Source organism: Protopterus annectens, chromosome 3.part1 (genome assembly GCF_019279795.1).
Source record: "Protopterus annectens isolate FY-2018-M chromosome 3.part1, PAN1.0, whole genome shotgun sequence".
NCBI classification, from domain to species: domain Eukaryota; kingdom Metazoa; phylum Chordata; order Ceratodontiformes; family Protopteridae; genus Protopterus; species Protopterus annectens.
In genome coordinates, this window is record NC_056732.1 from 1,046,915,776 (window position 1) to 1,046,935,957 (window position 20,182).

At 35.4% G+C, this 20,182-nt stretch overlaps 1 protein-coding gene across 1 annotated transcript in view; it reads left to right on the top strand.

Moving 5' to 3' along the window:
- Window positions 1–348: 348 nt before the first annotated feature.
- Window positions 349–20,182, top strand: part of STPG2 (sperm tail PG-rich repeat containing 2) — a 3,054,419-nt gene continuing 3,034,585 nt past the window's right edge. The window contains exon 1 of the mRNA XM_044066272.1: window positions 349–755. Within this exon, the coding sequence (XP_043922207.1) occupies window positions 626–755 (130 nt within the window). The 5' untranslated portion in view covers window positions 349–625. The remainder of the gene's footprint in view (window positions 756–20,182) is intronic.

Here is a 20,182-nt window from a genome sequence, read left to right on the forward strand (position 1 = left end):
GTTGCATACTTGAATGGGAGCAGTACACACGTCCTCCCTTTGTTCTCTTGTAAATTGTTTTTCCAGTCTCTCTTCCCAATCTTTCCAAACCTCCTCTGATTTTCATAGTTATCATGCATGGTGAGTCTTCGGTGTAATTAAAACTTCCTTACGTTAGACCGTTTAACTGGCACATCGGATGACTAAATTTAAATAGCATGGTAAAGTATCAATCAACTGCAACTTAAAACTTGTTTGTCATGCACTTAGTTTCCTCCGAGTATAGTTCAGACGAATGTCATAAATAATAGGGAGTACAATGGATTCAATCAGGCAGGGCGCCACGTGGATTTTTGTACCCGGAACTTTAGAGCGCGTCGGACTGTATGCTGTTGCCATGGCAACTGTATACGGTGGTTCTGCTAGTTTTTCTACCGGGAATGGAAAGTTGCGGCAGGGAGTTAAAAAGTCGTGTTACGTTGTGAATGAGTGAAATAGCAACTGTTTTAACTTGAAGCAAAAAAAAAAAAAAATAATAAAATAAAAAAAAAAAACAGCACCGAATTTGAGTTATCGGAGACACTGCAGGCACATCCTAAATATATCGTTAAATGAACTTTGACAGTTGTAACTGTAAACAGCAAGAATGTATGACAGAGCAGCAAGAATGCTTTCTGTTACTTTGGGAAGCACACAAGCCAACGTTGGTCCGGGATCTTACGATTTCATCTCAGAGGGGGCACTACGACAGAATGTGAAAGACCCAGCTAAATTTGGTAGGAGTGCTGCCAGCTTCCCTGTTTACATATTTTTATGGTTGTATGCGATCACCTTGCTTAACGCGTACCTGTTATTTCAAACGATGTTTTTTTGCCACCGTTTTGAAGGCTTTTATACTCCGCAATACCTTGAAACGGCGTATTTTACTCTGGTTGAAGGTAGTAAAATAGCTCCAGTAAAAAGCAAATGTCCCACTTTGGGTATCTGAAAACGTGGTAATCTAACTGCATGTTTCTTTTTTCTTTTTGCTTCTGTTTTGCTTGTATATTAAATTATGAGGAAGCTAACAACTGTTCAGCATGTCTAAAAATGCAGATACTGAGAAATACTGCTTACCATATCTATAACAATTACTTTCAGGTATGAGTCAGATATTTGAATTTGTTAATTGAACTGTACTGCGTTTTGTAATAACCGACACATTTATGCCCAAGACCTTTAAAACTCACTTTTCATATATCAACAAAGCCAAACTTGACAAAATCAGACCACTAGCGAGAGTTACTTTTTTGAAGAACTCAGTGGCACCTGGTGACTTCCAAGGTGGTGGTGGTGGGGTAGCAGGAAGCAACTGAATGGATGGGGCTAATTAGAACAGAAAAGGGTTCTGTTATAGTAGGCCAACGACCATCATCTGGGGTCATTCACTTTCATCCACCGACTGCCTCAATACCCACTCATTAAAGACACTTTATGGACTATGTACACATATTAGTTGTCCGGCTATAATCACTAAGGTCAACATTAGGTGAAATGGAGCCCTAGACAAAGGACTCCATTGGCTCCTTTATCACACAGAGTTCCCGCTGCAACTCTACAATGTATTTCTCCTGTTTACCCCTCATCCTTGAGCCACAACATCAGATAGATTTTTTTTCACACTTTGCTGTACATTTAGGTTCATAGGTAGGTACTAGGCTATCGGCCCAAGTGCCTACGTAAGCCTAGCCAACAAGGTTCCCTGGCCACCCAAGAAAGTTATTTTCCTGTGCCACTGTCGAGCAGAGACACAGAAGTGATCCCCGGGGTGTATTTCCTATTTCCCATCCACTCATCAAGATTTTTCTTGAAGAGTGCTAATGAAGAACCTTGCTTGACATAGATGGGTTGCCTGTTCCAGAGTATGGGAAGTCTCTGGGACAGGAATCTATCCCTCCAGCATGTCCTGTTTATTGTGGTGACAAGGTTTAGGTCCCTAGAGCATGTAGCTCGGAGGGAGTGGGATTTCTTTAGGTGTAGCATGTCCAACAGCTCTGGGTTTGACATAGCTTTATATGTTAGGCAGAGAACACCTCTGAGTAGGTGATATGCTACAGAGTAAAGCTGGAGTTTTTTGAGACGGTCAGTGTAGGGCATTTGTTAGAGGCCAGTAATCCTCTTTGTGAGGTACTTCTGTGGCCTTTCCAGCTGCTGCAGATGTCTTGTGAGGTACATTCCAAAAGGGACATTGTACTCTATAATGGGTCTAATGAGTGTCGAGTAGAGAAGAACAATAACCTCTTTTTTCCTGGATGAGAACCCTTTTATGATGAGGTATGCCATGTAGAAGGACTTCCTGACTACTGTGGTGATGTGACTATCAAAGGAGAGACTACTGTCCACCTGGGTCCCAAGGTCTCTTATCACACATTCGGTGTTAAGTAGATTGCTGCCTATGTGGTAGTTCATGGGTACAGAGTTTTTACCAAAGGGGATGACACTGCACTTTTTGGCATTGAGCTTGAGGCCATGGCTCTGACACCAGGCATCTGTCTTAGCGAGGTCCTTCTGTAGGATGTCCACATCATTTGGGGACTTGACTATAGCTCCTAGTTTGCAGTCATCTGCAAACTTCATTAGCCAGAGGCCTTCTGTGTTAGCCTGTACTTCAGAGAAGTAGATACCAAACAGGAGAGGTCCCAGGACGGAACCCTGTGGTGCTCCACTTGTCACTGCTTTGAGGTCAGATTTGGAGTCTGCAACTTTTACAGTGTGGGTTCTGTCAGTGAGCCAGTTGGCAACCCATCTTGTGATGTAGGGATTTATACCTAGTTTAGTGAGTTTAGCTATAATTCCAGAATGGGGGATGGTGTTGAAAGCCTTGGCGAGGTCAAGATAGGCTGTGTGAACCACCCTCCCCTCATCTACGGCTTTGGTGACTGCCTCAAAGAAGTCGATCAGGTTTAGGAGGCATGATCTGCCTTTCACAAACCGAAACTGGGTGGGATCCAGAGTTTGGAAGTTACCAATGTCTTTGTTTATGAGTTCCATGATGATACATTCCATGGCTTGCAGATCAGGCTCGTCAGGCTAATAGGTTGATAGTTCCCGGGATCAGTGGTGGTTCCCCCTTTGTGGAGTGGGATAACTGTTGCTGTGTGCCATTCAGTGGGCACAAAGCCTGATGCGAGGCTATTATTGAACATGGTGCTTAAGTGGGGAGCCAGTTCGTTCTGAAGTTCGTGTAAAACGCAGCCTGGGATGTTGTCCGGTCCCATGGATGCTGTGTTTTTGGCTTTAGAGAGTGCAGCTTTTACCTGCGTAGTTGTGATTACAGGTATTCTGCATTCTTCTTGTATAGATATGGGCCCTTTAGGGGGTGGGGTGGGGGGTAAAGTTAGCACTGAACCTATCTGCCAGGATGTTGGCAATATCAGTTGTTTCTGCAATTTTCGTGCCGTTGTGCTGTAACTCAGAGCAGATCTGGGTGTTGCCATCGAGATTCTTGACTTAGCTATAGAATGCTTTCTGGTTGTCCTTAGAATTAGTGGCAATTTTGTTTTCATAGCTAGCTTTGGAGGATCTTATAAGGGATCTCAGCTTCTTACTGAGGCTGACCAGGGAGCTGTTCCACTCATGGGATTGTACTCTCTTTTGCAACAGTTTCTTCCTTCTTTTGTACAGTTTGTTTATGGCAGGTGACCACCAGACTGGCTTCCTTTTTTTGGACGATATTGTCTTGGTTCTGTTTGGGATAGCATGATCCATGCACTCATGTAAGTGCTTATAGAGTGCATTTGTGTAGGATTCAGCAGTCGTAACTGTATTGTCCATCTGCATGGGTGTCATGAAATTTTTTTACCCTGGTTTCCTTAATGGGGGGTCGGGGCGGGATGTGGATATCAAGGGTGATTAGCTTATGGATGGATCGGACCAACGAGGAGTTGACTTCAGGTGTGGAACACCAGTCACTCATGTTGGTAATGACTAGGTCTAGGATATTGTTGCCCCTGGTGGGGGTGTGGATAATTTGATCCAGTGCAGTGGAGTTTATGAATTCCAGAAAACATTGAGCTAAGGAGTTGGTACACGAGTAGTTTTCCCAGTTAATGGTGGGGTAGTTGAAGTCACCCATTATTAGGGTGTTTGGTTGAACCCTAATATTTTCCAGTACATCAAGAAAAGAAGAGTGGGAATCCTGGGGCATGGTGGGGGATCTGTTGCAAGCTACAATTTGGATTGCAGTTTTGCCCAGAGTTAATTGCACGTGGATAACCTCGGATGCATTATGCTGAGCAACTAGCCTGGCGGTGTGGATATCCTTAATGAATATAGACACACCTCCACCTTTGGTGTTTCGGTCCAGGTTACATGGCCGAAAAGTGTGGTATGAGTTATAGCCTGGGGTGCTCTTTGGAGCCTAGAACCAGGTCTCAGTCACTGCACAGATATCAATGTTCTCCATTTTAAGGAGTGCCTCGAGTGAGTGCATTTTGAGATTTAGACTTCTAGCATTGAGTAGCATTACCCTTAGTTTTTGCTTGCCTGTTCCTGCGACGGTGGTGAATTTGTTATTTGAACCTTGCCTAAAAAGGCACTATAGGGGCAGCAAGAGCCTTAGCCAGTATCCGGAATCCCAGGGGCGACAGGTGCAGGCCATCTGTGGCAAAGCATCATGGTCTGTTGATCATGCCATCCCAAGCAGACAGATACTGGATCCCCTTAGAATGACACTAGAAGCTTAGCCAATTGTTGAAGTCAATCATTTTGTCCTTGTACTGCAGTATCATTCTGGGTGATGGCAGAATGCTATTCAGGGCTAGTGTCATACCTACCTGGGCTACAAGATTGGAGAGCTCTTCCATGTCTCTTTTCATGTGGTCCAGGGAGGTACGTCTCAGGTCATTCACACCAACATGGACAATGCCAGAGTCATATTTGTACTTGTTGTGGAGTGACCTGAGTGCATGGGTTATGTGGCGGATCCTGGCACCCAACAGGCAGCTGACAGTAACCTTCTCCTTGTTTAGCCTAGTGAGTGGGACATCAGTGTGCTTGACTATAGAGTCACCTATGGCTAGTGTGTTGGGTACGTTGTTTTGTCTTATTGGCTGTGGTTGAGTGGCACACTGAGTCTATGGGCTATGTGTCATTTGGGTTGTATCGGGGGATGGAGGTTGCTTGCGTTTCTGCTTTGGATGTCTCTGTTGCTTAGACAGATTATTACTGAGAGCCTCCGCAAATGTTTTGTGTTACTATGTGTGGAATTTGGTGGTGTAGATTTAGTGAGACTATGTGATGAGTGTGGTGTGGTGCAAATGTTTACCTTCTCCTCATGACTGTCAAGTTCAGTCTTGGTTGGAGAGAGATTTACCTCCAGTTTTGCTAGATAAGTGCATCTCTCACAGGTTGTAGTGTTGGGTGGTAGGAGGAGAGGGTTGTCTGTGTACATGAGGCAATTTCTACATTGCCTCAAGATGCCCAGATTCATCAGATAGACAGAAGAGAACACTGGGGGCTGACCCTTGGACATGCCTGAATAAAAAAACTATTTTCCTTTAGATAAGTGAGGCAAGTGAGTACAAAAGCTGTTTTTCTCTAAGCAAGTGAGAAAAGTAAGTACAAAAAACTTTTGAGATCCCCCATCCTTTTAACATAATTTAACTGGGCAATACTCCACTGTAATAAGTTTGAGAGAAGTAACTAAATTATGTGTGTGTGGGGGGGGGGCTTGACCCAATAAGTCATTGGGTTCTAGATGTTGTATGGAGCATCTTGAAACTTTTTAGGGTACTTTTCCGTTAACCCCCTACCAGGAGAAACAGTGGTATTTATACTGTATTTTGCTGTTATATTGGCTTCAATGTTTTATTTGCAATTCCTACAGTCCACTACACTTCTTTTTTGTTGATCTACATTTCTTATTTTCCTGAAAATTAATTTTAAGAAGTAGATGTATAACTTGAGAAAACACTTTCAGTAGAAAATATTATATATGCAGAATCGTGTTGGCATAACAGTAATACATGAAATCCAAAATTACAAACCTACCACATGCTGAACAAAGTGTTAAAGCATAATTCACATATACACAATAAAGGGTTTCTTAAAGTGTTTTTAAAACATAAAGTTCCCGCTTTTTCTTATAGTAGACAAGCATGAGAAACAGTAATGAGAAATTGTGTTTTCTGTCATAGAATGTTAAGAAGTAGTATGGCTGCCATGGGTGTTACATTGTGGGATTTGCCCACAAATGAAGAAGCGACTATTACTTTTCTTCAAGATAAAGGTATTTTACACTAAGAGAGATTGTGTTCTAATAATCATTTAATAAAATGAAGTATACCTGTAACCCCAAATGACTATGCAGCCTTCGTTCCTGCAGGGAAGAGAAAGGTATCCGAACTAACACTTGGTTTTATGGATCCTGCATACCATTTGTAACCGCCGTTAGATTCATTTATCTGTGGTGTCTGGAGTTGGCATCTGTTGAATTCTGCAAAACACAGCTACAACTGAATCATAATACAATGGTGGACTGGAATAATTACCTCAGAGAGGTATGTGCCAGTTCGTTGTTAAGTCGTCCGAATGTGAAAATTGGTGGCCTAGACAGAGTGGTTGAGATTGATGAGAGTTTATTTACCCAAAGAAAAGCTAATATAGGTCGGGTTCTGCCCCCACAATGGGTCTTTGGTGCTGTTTGTTGAGAAACAAATGAATGCTTCCTTGTTGCTGTTCCTGATTGATCAGCAAAAACATTACTGTCAGCCATACAGGACAATGTAAAAGATGGAACCACTATTTTCTCTGACTGTTGGAGAGGCTATCAATCAGAGGAATTGGAAGCGGCTGGATATCACCATTTGACTGTAAATCACTCCTCTAATTTTGTGGATCCAGATACAGGTTGCCATACCCAGAAAGTGGAGCATTTGTAGGGTACTGCAAAGTGGCGGAATAAACGGCGTAGAGGGACTGCTCGCCAACATTTAGAATCTTATCTAATTGAATTTATGTGGCGCTGCTTACATAGTAAAAGTGAAATGTTTTCATCCATATTACATTCAATTGCTATTTTCATGACTCCTACTTAGATTACTTGTTATGAATGATTCCTTCCAATATATAGTACATACTGCCTACCCTATTGAATGTGTTTGTTCTTCATGAGCTAAAAATGTTTACAGATACAACAGAACTCCTTCTTCGTGTATTTTTTTCACAATAAATATTTAATTATTTTACGTTACTATTTTGTTTGCTGTTACTGTTTTCCATGAAGTTAAACTACAATACATAAAAAAATACATATATATATATATATATATATATATATATACACAAATCCCAGGCATACAAAGCCTTTCACCTGCAATTTACGCTCATCCACCTCAAACCTATATGTATATCACTCCTACATGAATGATTACACATAGCACAGCCTGCAGAGCGAAGACGTGTACATACAAAAAAAAAAAATTCTTCCTCTACATCACTTTACATTAAATATATTTCAGACCTATATGTTTGATTACATATAATCAAAACAGGGCAGTGCAGCGCAAGAAGACTAAAGATATCGTACAGTTTTACCTTTAGAATTCCTGCTTTCTATGCAAAACACAGCAGCATGAAAACGCAGTATGGCTTTGAATGTATTATTAATATTACAAACATAACAATTCCTTCTTCTTTTGCTTATTTTAGTTAATTTTAACAATAACCATTTCTTAGTCCACCATACAAGACTACATAATATAAAAACACAGCAGCGCCAGTGGAGCAAAGACATGGTAGGGGGTTAACAGAAAAGTACCCTTTTTAACCTTTTGCTCCAATGATGGCCTGCAAAAAAATCATGAATAAGGAAAGAAATTCCGTCTTATGTTTTCTTTCAAGGAAAAAATATTTTTGTATGAATGTAATGTTCAAAATTTAACAAAATAGTAGTTTCCCAATAAACTTTCTTTGAAGACAAATGCTTGCAAGGATATAAAGATCTCTCTCTCTCTCTCTCTCTCTCTATATATATATATATATATACATATACACACACACACACACACACACACACACACACACACACACACACACACACACACACACACACGCACACACACACACACTCACGCACACGTGCACACTCAAACACACAGACACACACACAGACACACACACATACACATACACAAACATATATGTGAATACCTTGGACTTGTGCCTTCCTTCATACTCCTGCAAAAAATTGTTACCTTCTATGTACCCCTTTGGTGTTAGTTTGGGATGAATGTAAAACCGCAAATGGCCAGATGCATTTATTATTTTATTATACTGCTGTGGGTCTGGGAGACAAAACCAAAGCACATGTATAAAACCCAGACAGAGACATGGAGTACATGCAGACTTCATACAGAAAGAATTGCAGCCAAAACTTCAGCTAGAGAACTAAGTGCTGTTAGACAGCAGTGCTATTTTCTGTGGCATTGTACCAGTGATCTGTTGCTGTCATGCATATCCTGCCCTGACCATCACAGACAGACACATTGTCTACAATATTGATGTTTGGCTATGATGGAAAATGAAAAAAAAAATGGCCAGCTTGCTCCTTCTTAATATACTACAACTCCATCACCAACATATACAATTATTTTCATCACAGACAACTCCCATAATTGCCAATTACTTTGGACAAATAGATATATAGATAGATTACAGTTAACAGAAGGTATTTTTATTGTGTTAAAATAGCCAAAGTAAAGTATTCCTGCTGCCTTTAAACAAATGTTCACTACTTCTGCAAAGCCAAAATAATGACTGTTCTCACAGTCCCTGTACCCAGCAGTTAAAGCCAGTGTATTGACTGTACATCTTTGATATCAGAGTATAATAAAATGAAAATCATAACAACTGGCCACAGTAATTTATTTTAAACCTGCCATCCACACACACACATGACTCTCAGTTACAACCACTTGTATGACTATGACTGCATCCAGATGTTTGATTGTGATCAAGTGAATCACATAAATAAGTGCTGTACAAGAATTTACTTCTCAGCTGACTACTGTCAGAATACAGATTGCAACCCACTGCATCTCTCCTCTCCAAATACCTTGCAACATCTTAGCTCACGAATCAAGTGGAAAGCTAAATGTAATTCTGGACAAAGGATGAAAATCAGGGACAGCTATTGTCTTTATATACCTATAAAGTTGTTAGATGAGCAGGCTTTGCATTAGCATGCTTTTTCTGAAAACTCTTACATCTGAAAGCCAAATGGCTGTCATTAATTAGTGACTCACTGGTGTGACAGAAAATCCCAATTTTTACAAGAAACATGTACACACACAAAAAAAAATCCACACATTCACACAGACATAGAATCAGACATATACACATACTTGCACATACATAAATAAATGAAATAAATACCTTCCGTTATGCTATGGCAGTGGCAAGTATAGTGCTTGTTAAAAAAGTGAAAAATACTATACTTAAAGCTTCCTGCTATGCTCTTGCCTCTTAGCTATATATTAATTGTTCTTTCACTTTCAGTCTCAGGTTACCTTGGTCACCTGAAGCAGCCTAGGTCAAAAGGAAGAGTTCCTCCTCATTTCATACAGCAGCCTGCTGAGATGCTTGTTGAGTGATGTTTCTGAGTAATTTCTGTCATCATGTGGAGTAAGAGTAATGTCAGACTACTTTGAAAAACAGGATAGTGAGTGGAGGAAGCAGATTTCTTTTTTTTTCTTCTATTTACTATCTCGTATTTCCCCAGAACTCATGCATAGAGTTCTGAGCACCAGAAACAAAACAGAAAGTCTGAAAGTGGATTATTATTTTAATTTAAAAATAGTAGTTAAATTCACAAGATTAAATGCCAAGAAAATACTGTTTCTTTCTTTTTTTTTTTAATTGGCCAAAAGCCAGTACAACAAATCACCTCTGGAAGAAGTGTTCAAAGACCACACTCTCAAATTATACTTTTTTAATACAAGGATGTAGCTGGAAAGATGCAACTAATTATAGTATCATATCAGCACATGTATGCCTTCCTTGAGAAAACTAAGTCATGTAATAGTGAACAACAGCAGTGTTTTACCATACCTACCCTTTTTTAACTTTATCATTTTTTCCATCGGTATAGGGTGTTGATACACCTTAAGCCCCTGCCACACTTTTAAAAACTGGACAAAACAGAGGTTAAGGGAAGCATAAGCCCCTCTTACTATGTTAAACAGTACACAATGTTTTTGTTTCAAATAATCAAGTACATGAACTGTAATATAAACCATTTTTTAATGTTTATTAGTTTTTAAAACAATAAATAAACAAATCAATTATAAAATAAATAACTATTTACATAGGTTCACAGCTGATCAGTACATCAAAATTATACATCAACAATTACTATTTTTCAAGCAAGTCTTGAAGTTTAAGCCAAGATTTATATGAATGTGTAATATTAGAAGTTTTCATCTTTGTATAGTATGCAATTGACTACTGCAAACAATTTTGCCATACTATTAAATTCAACAGTAGAGGGGGGACAACTTTGCTTTTCCAAGTTTTAGTAAATACTTTTCTGGCTATGGCAAGAATAGAAGAAAGAAGAGGTACTTGGGTGTTTTGAATTATCTCAGGAATCAGAGTATTAAATAAAACTAAAGATTTAGAAATATTGCATTGACCATACAGATTGAAAATGTCATTAATTTCTTCCCAACAAGGGGAAATAACTTCCCATTCATATATTATATCTGTCCAATCAGATATTATTTCAGAAGCACACCTCCAGCATTTAATTCTATTTGATGTATACATAATTGTAATTTTGTTAGGAGTGAAAAAAGCTCAATGTAAAAATTTCCAAGTGAAAAATTTTCCAATATAATGAAGTAGTTTTATCTGTAGATTTTAATATTAATTTCTTATATTCTTAAGAGAAGTCTTCATTATTGATTTCGGAGGAGTAGTTCCAATAGGAATTTCTAAATATGTGAAATCTAACTTAAGAATTTTATAAATCTCTGGCAAATATGTTTTATTTTTCATTGTATTATTATTGTTGATATTTATTAAAAATCCCAATAATTTAGGGACAATTTCTTATCTAGGTTAAATATCTTATTTACCTCTGTGTTCAGAGCCTCTAAATATTTGTAAAATTAACCAATTCTCAGAATCTTGACTGTATTTGGACCTTACATTTTGAACAGTATATATTAGAACCATTTAAGAATTGATGACAATAAATTAAATTACTTTGTGGTTTCAATATTAGCATTTTGTTGAATTTATGAGTTTCTAATCAGTCATTTGTATATGACATTGGAAACATAGAAAATATTAAACTATATTTCAATGGTTAGAATATGCAAACTTTTGGAAAGAGGAAATTATGTTATTTAAATAGGGAATTTGAGAAGAGGGTGCAATACCATTTACTCAAAAATCTTTTAATAACCAATTAAAAATATTAGGTACTATTTGTTTATGACTGGTTGTGATATATTTATTATTTACTAATAATATTTCTTGATGTAATTTTTTCCATTTTGAATCATAAGATGAATTTATCCACAATGCTATAACTTTTACAGTTTTTGATGTAGCACACAATTGAATGTCAGGGAATCCTATTCCACCATTATCCCAAACTTTTCTGTGCCAGTCAAAGAAAACTCTTATTTTATTAGGATGCCAAAAAATTAAGTAGAATATTATTTATTTTCATCAATTTTTTTTGTGGAGATAGCACTAAAGATTGTAAGACGAACACTAGTTTAGGGAGAATTACCATCTTAATAAGCATTAATCGTTCTTCTATGGTAAAGAAGAATTTGTTGCAATTTGTGACTAAGCTTAACATTTTATCAACAAGCTGTTGAACGTTGGTATCATTTCTTTAATATTAGACATAATGGTTATACCAATGTATTTCATTTGATTGCTACTCCAGTTGAAGTTCGAATATTTTTTGCATGATTTTTTTTAAAATGCTTTATTGATTAATGATGTACTTATTTTATTATGGTTAAATCTTAATTATGAGAACTAATTATATGTTCTAATGAATTGTCTATATTTCCTATTGTTAGTAAAACATCATCAGCAAAGAGTTGAATCTTTAGTTCAAAATCTTCTTTTGTTTTGATACCATTAATGTTCTTCGTGGATCTAATACTATTAGCAAAGCATTCTATAGCTATTGAAAAATGTAATGGTGATAACAGATGGCCTTGTTTTCTGCCTTTTTGCAATTTAAAGGAATTAGAAAGAAAATAAAATATTTTAGCATAAGCACAAGAGTTATTGTATAACTTAGAACTTAATGCAATTAGCTTAGGTGAGAAATTATACACTTTAAGTGTTTTAAGTAGGTAAGACCAATTAACTGAGTCAAAAGCCTTATCTAAATCAAGACTAATGCTAGAAGAATCGTTATTTTTATTTCCATAGTCTATTAATGTATGTATTCTTATTATATTATCCTGTACTCATCTATTAAAATAAACCCAGTCTGATCATTATTAATTTGTTTATGTATAAGTAGATTAATTCTATTAGCTATAATGGACATGAACATCTTATAATACACATTTAAAAGTGAAACTGGTCTGTATGATGAACACTTTATAGGATCCTTGTCTTGTTTTAAAATAGGTGATATAAGCAAATATTACCATAATGGGGAGGCTTCAACAGTTATTTTTATTTCTCTATAGACCTTATCTAATATTTTAATTGAATCATCCTGTAGTATTTTATATAGCTCTGGTATAAGACCAGCACCTTATTATTTTTTAACTTTTTTTATTTGATCTTTTATTTCTGTTAATGTTAATGGTCTATCATTTTTTTATTTGTTCACTTGTTAAGTTATTGTTTAGATTTTTCCTTAGAAAAGTTTCAACTATATCATCATTATCTAGGTTATTTTTATTATTATTTATATTTTCAGAAAATCTTTTAAAGCCCTCAAACATACCTTTAATATCTTTCCTACTTTCTTTGTTAGTTATATGTGTTATAATTTCTTTGATATGATTTAGTTTATTAATTTTCTTTGATCTAAGAGCAAGTTTATGCAAGCTTAAAGGGTTTACTGTATATGTCTGAAGTTTACATTTTTCCAGGTTTACTGTAACTTTATGATTTAGAATTTTGGCATATTTTGTGTTTAAGTTTTTAAGTTCAGACTGACTGATAATGTCATTTAGTTTTATATTTAACTGTATGTGTCTATTTTGACTGTAATGTATTGAATTATTTGTCCCAGTCTCTTGTTTTACTAATATACATGCTTGTAACTCTTCCATTTAAGTAAGCCTTTAGTGAATCCCATAGGACAATGTCAGTTATTTCACCATTCATGTTTATTTCTAGGAATGTTCTGATCTCTTTAACATACCAATCATTGAATCTTTTTATTTTAATAATGTACACTGGTAATCTCCTATGATGTATTAGAGTGCCAGTTTTTAAATAATATTAAATATTATAGCATTATGGTCAGATAATGGACATGAAAATATTGAAACTTCTCTGATATGTGATAACAGATTGTTTGAGGCAAAGATTGTATCAATACTTGTTTGTGTTCCATATCTATACAAATGCTGGGAAAATTAAAGTGATTTTTGTTTTTCTTAGCTCATATATATCCTTTAAATTCATTAGATTTACAAAAATTTGTTAAGTATTTGGCTGAAGATGTAATTCTCAGCTTTCTATCTGCAGTGGAATCTTTGTCTGATAAAATACAATTAAAATCACCAGCCATTATGACTTCAACGTTAATGTAATAGGCTATAGTATCTAAGTAATTTTTTGCATCTTTAGCTCTTGGAATCCAATAAGAGTTCACCAATGTACATAGTTTTCTGTTCCACTCAATTATAACAGTGCTTAACATACCATTTTTATCAACATAAATATCTTTTTGTTTCGACATTACTGGTGAGTCTTTCCCTAAAATGGGGGTGCCTCTTCTTTTAGCTCGAAAGCCAAAACCTGCTAAAACCAAATAATTATTTAATGAAAGTTTATCTGCATCTTTATTAAGTTTCCTGTAGAAATACTATTTGAGGCTCTCAACTGTACACATTTTCACAGAATGTCCATATTTTTGCCTCATACTTTTGGTCTGTTTTTCATAAAATTGTGGTGTTCTGGCAAATTAGTAGCAAATCATTAAAGATTGAAGTTAGAAAATGATGACAGACATTTGAGTTTCAGACTTCATACCCTTCAGAAAATGCATGCTATTGCAAAACCTGTTATTCTGTCAACATTCTAAGTTTGTAGGAACAATATTTAAAAATTGTCCCTATTTTTGGGGTCTTTGTCCCACTTTGATTAATGGCTTTGTCCAGATTTCTTGCTTTAAGAAGTTGAGAGGCATGATTTTCAGCTTTATGTAATTGCAAGTATTTGAACAGACTCCCCTCTTTACTGGATTATTCAATCCATTAATATTAGTAGAGATGCTTTTAAAATCAGACATTTATATAAGAGAAAAAAACAGGTATGATGAAATTGCATTTAAGTACAGAATTTTTATATACTTTATATATAACAATATGAAATCTCCAGATAGGGACAAAACTTTTGAAACAAATAAAAAAAAACCTAATGATATAACCCTAAAACATTCTACTTTGGAATAACATATTCCTAGTTTATTGAAAAAGATGAACAAACTACCTCTCAAACTCTCCATTAGACTAACAAAGCTTAACACATACTTCTGATTAATATTAATGTGTCTCATTTTTTAGTATGCATCATCTTAAAAAGCCTGTCAGTGAGTTATTATGAATAAGAAAAGTTAAACAGATGTTCTGTATCTTTATTATAAGTTGACCAAACTGAAAAACTCTACAATCATATTTCCCTATAACTCACATTATCTCCCTGGTCTACAATAGTGAGGAAGTCAGTTGTTATTTTTATATTTATTAATTTATAGGTCAGATGATTTTATATTTTTTTCTGTTTTATTTACTATGTGTAAAGTTGTAAATAGGATCATAAGTTCATAAATTAGTACCAGGTTAACTGTCCTTGTGGGCCATTCCAAGCCCAGGCCCAGCCATTTACCCATTCTGAGAATGAAACCCTGCACCTTGTGCCTATAAGCTAAACACATTAACCACTATGCCAACCTCCCACCCTTGTAGATATAGTTATATTCTTTAACTATATATATATATATATATATATATATATATATATATATATATTTAATTCTGATGTCTTTCTATTTCTGGTTGTATACTATGTCTTGTACTATTACTATATTTCTAGGTTTTATATTTTAGCTATACACCTAGTGTAGAGTGTCATATAATAGAACATTTATATTTACCCTTATATACGTGATACTCTTTAATCTAGTATTACTGTAAGAATCAGTCCTATTTTTTTCCTTAAATGTTATGTCGGTACTTATCACAACCAGGTCATGAAAACTGGATTAGGAGAAAACTTCAACCTATAGGAAACCTTTTTTTAAATGAATTAAAGTAAAATGTACAACTTGCCCATGGTTTGGGGTGTTTGCCACCCTCCAACCCTTATCTTTCTCCAGAATCATCGATCAGCATAGATGAGAGTGTGAGTCCTGTCGTGTAGTGGTCTGATAAAGCGATACAGATCCTTTTTTGTTTTGATAGCTTTTAATACAAAATTGTAAAATATGTCATATACAGATCATGTTGCTTGTAATGACCACCACCTTGCAACTGTCGATATGTACTTAAGTATACGTTACCTCATATTTTGGTCTGTTCCTCAAAACTGTGTGTTCCTCCTGCAAACTCCAAGGATTGAAGTCATTAAAATATGGCAGGCATGTGTAGCATTTTGCCTGCCCCCCTCCACCCTCCCCACACACACACAATTACTGTACCTATTGTTGAGATTTCTTGTGGTAACAGGTTAAGAAGTAAAAAATATTGATATTTACATAACACCACTCCAGCTATGTATTTATTTATTATGCCGAAAAGGCGGGGCATGTTAATAAACAATTTCCAGAGAAAACGTTTCCAAAATTTAAAAATACAACAGACTTTGCTGACTTTATTATTTTGAAGTGTGGGAACCAACCCTGAAACAGTGCACGATGAAGCACTTGTGATGAGAGTTGTCTCCTGGTTGCAATTATACGTAAGTACCGTTATGTCTGATAGTATCTGAACAAATGTCTGAAAAATATTTCCTTTTAAGATTCAAACTTTCGATAATAAATTGTTCTGCGATATTACATTTTGTTGTCATTAAACAGAGACAATAACAAAGCAACACAATCCTAATTTTTTTAGCAGAAGTGTCATTCTATAGGCTAGTATATAAACTATCCTTTTGCTATAGTGCAAGCATTCATAACAGTTTAATAGGTGACAGTGATTTAGAATGTAATTCACAGTCTTTTGCTAATTATATAACTAATCACTGTCTTTTGATTATTATCTAAGTTGTATTCATTGACATCTTAGCGTATAATTATTTACTTTAGACAGGAAGAAGTAACCTGGGCAGTTCTTAGAATTTTAGAACTCTCACAGCATCACAACAGTGCTCATGATTCTAATTAAGCTGCCTCAAGCTGGCCCTCATGACAAGGGCTTGCAAATGAACAGTTTATCAACTACAGCCCACACAAAAACATTCACAAGTGAATCCAAGCCACCTCCACTCTACACATAAATCCTCCAAACCCTACCAAACCACTAAAAAAAACAAAAAAAATTCATAGTATGTTAACCACTAAAAAGCTATTGTATTTTAAGAAATAACATTTAATGATTCATTAAGCACTATTTGTATAAGAAGTTTAATGTAAAGCAGACTATCATTTTTTAAAAGAGACATAGCATATAAATTTGCATAAAAGAATGACAATTATGTGTGATCCAGATTTAACTTGTAAAAGTGTGGATGCCACTCTAATTATATGACAACATTCCAATAGTAACTTTTGTATATGTAAGAAACTACATCCTCTACATTTTGTCTATATCATAGTACAAACTTCCTGGGTGCGAATGCATGCCAAACATACCATCAGTAGGAAGCATTCAGAACCATTTAATAACTGACAGTGGTTTAGAATGCAATTCACTGTCTTTTGCTTATTATCTAACTTGTATTCAGTGACATCTTAGCATATGATTCAAAATATTATGATTGTTTGCTTTCAACAGAAAAATTAACCTGGACAGTTCTCAAAATTTTAGAACTCTCGCAGCATCACAAAAGTGCTCATGATTCTAATTAAGCTGCTTCAAGCTGGTCCTCATGACAAGGGCTTGCAAATGAACATTTTATCAGCTACAATTTGTGCACAAACATTCACAAGTGAATCCAAGCCACATTCACTCCACATATCAATTCCCCAAACCCTTCCAAACCACCCCTCCCCCCAAAAAAAACAACAAAAAACATCTCAAGGCATATTAACCACTAAAAAGTCATTGTATCCATATAAACAGCACTCAATGATTCATTAAACCCTACTTGCATAAGATGTTCAATACAAAGCAGAATGTCACTTTTTAAAGGAGACATAGCATACAAACTTGCATCAAAAGAATGACAGTCATGTGCGACCCAGGTCCAACCTACAAAAGTGTGAACGGCACTCCAGTCATCTGACAACATTTCAATAATAACCTTTATATATGTAAGAAACTATATTTTATACATTGTTTATAATGTAGCATGTCTTTTTGTTTCCTGGGTGCTATCGCATGTCAAGTATACTATTAGTAGCACACTACTGGACCATTTTAAGAACCCAGAATATAACTTAACATGTCTCTTTAGTGTCATTTGTTGGATCTTGTATTATATTTACTAGTACATTCCTCAACTATGCCAAGATATCAGGAAGTGTGCCACCTAACATACGTTTCATCATTATAGTGATTAACTTTTACTAAGATGAATAGTTTAACCTTTTAAACTCTAAGTAAAAGTATGTGGTTTTACTTTCATATATAGCTAAAAGAATCAAACTTGAACATGTTAAAAAGGGAACTAGTAATCATTTGAAGTAGGGAAAAAAGAAATAAATGATTTACCTTGTAAAAAATAATGTGCAGCACCTGTTCATAAGTATTCAACCACATATTTAAATTAATAAGAATTCATAACCATGAAATACATTGATTTTTATTTGTCCTTCAGGTTTTTACTGTTTTTGTCTGTTATTAACCAATCATCTATTGTTGCAGTTTTCTTCAAAGAAGTTGATAGATTCCAGTCCATTTCCCGTTTTTTCTAGGATTTTATTTTTGCTGGAAACAGGATTTGTGCTTTAATATTCTTTTTCTTTAAGCTTTTAACAAGTGGTACACATGCTTTTTTCTAGGATATCACTTATATAGAATGGTCATTGTCAAATCTTATAGTATTTTCTTTAATTTAAACTGGATAATTAGTCCATGCAGCTTTTAAGACTAAATCCTTATCTTGACTTGAGAAAAATCTTACGATCACTGACCTAGGTGAAGGTGTTTTATTTTTAAAAATGAGTTAGAAAGTGATTTATGTGCCCTTTTGATGCTAAAGGAAAAACTTCATCAAGGTTCAAAGGTTTAGGCAGCCAAGTATTAAGGAATTAAATCATACTGTCTCCCTCTTCTTTTTCAGGAATCCCATAAATCCTGTTGTTATTCCTTCCAGATATGGTTTCTAAGTCTTCTATTTTTATCCCGGAATACATTGTTTTGTTTCAGAAGAAATTCAGTTATTCTCATTTTCATGAAATCTTCCATCAAAATCAGACATTCCCTCTTCTATACTTGAGATTTGTGATGACTGTTGTTTAAGAGATTCACTCAGCACTTCAACTTATTTTTTATATTCCTCTTTGAAATTGTCCATTTACTTTTTAATTTATCTATCTTTACAAATAATTCATTGATGTTAATTAGTATAGCCTGTAGATCTTTTTCATAGTGTTGTACTGTACACTGGGCTTAAGAGTTGCTCATTCTGAGACAATTACTTTTTTCTAGTTTTCTTGACAGGAAAAAGCAATTAGAAGAGTTTCAAACATGTTATTTTTGTAGCAAATCTTTCAGAGCAGAATTTCAACTAGAAATCCATCAAGTTTTGAAACATTCTATTTGAGTTTTTTAGTAAAAATTCTAACAGAGATGTTAAAATGCAACAGTGCTAAAAACAGTGCTGTTAGCTGCTCATCATCTTGGCCACGACCCCCGAAACCACGTTTTCTGATGGTCCCTGCAGAGTGACTCTGTGTAAGCCAGAATTCTCAGAACAAAGATGGCGGGGGGGGGGTGGAGGGGCAAGGTTAGTTTAAATAAAATATTGCTGAATATTTTTTTCTAGATACCTTTCAGAAACATTGTGACTTAGTTGTCAAAAAGGTGTCAAGAAATGTCTAAACTAATACCCATGAAATAAGATTTCTCCTCAAGTTGCAATGAATTTATAGTATAACCAAACACAGATAGTGAATGTCATGTACAAAATATTCTAAAATGCCACACCAGTTTTGAAGCCCAAGAACACTGTGAAAATATGACAATATAGTATGGTAAACATAAGTACTTACTTATAAGGAAGACTAACACTTGTTCTACCCCCTCGCACACTTATCATTTTATTATTAAACTGGTATATAAAGATACAAAAGTGAGAGAGGTTAAAGCATTCTATGGACTTGATGAGTTAACCAAATTCTAATGACAATTCTTGAGTCAGTTCATATTACAGTATTTCCATAGCAATGATATGCAAAGCTGATTATAAAACAACCCATCTTGTTTTAGTTAAATAAAAGGGACTATGTTGATGGATGTTTTACAGTAGTATCATCATCATGCCTTGCACACACAGAGTAAAAGCAGTGATCACATTTGTTTAATACATCATTTCCAATGTAGGCAATACAACTGAGACAAGATTTTAGCAAGTTATGTGAGGTATTTATATTGTCAATAATTATTTAGATGCAGCTGACTGATGTTTGATGGATAGTTTGACTTCAGTTAAAGAAGCAGTGAGATAAGTGAGATGCAGACAAGAAATCCGACTGAAGTTCAGATTATCATATGTGATAGCTGTATGCTGAGTTCTAATAATTTTACCGAGTCATTCTTGGTCTGTATGTAGAAAAGTTAAAGCTGTTGCTATGCAAGTAATGTGTCTGTGCAGGAATAACTCTTTGCCTGGCATCAGT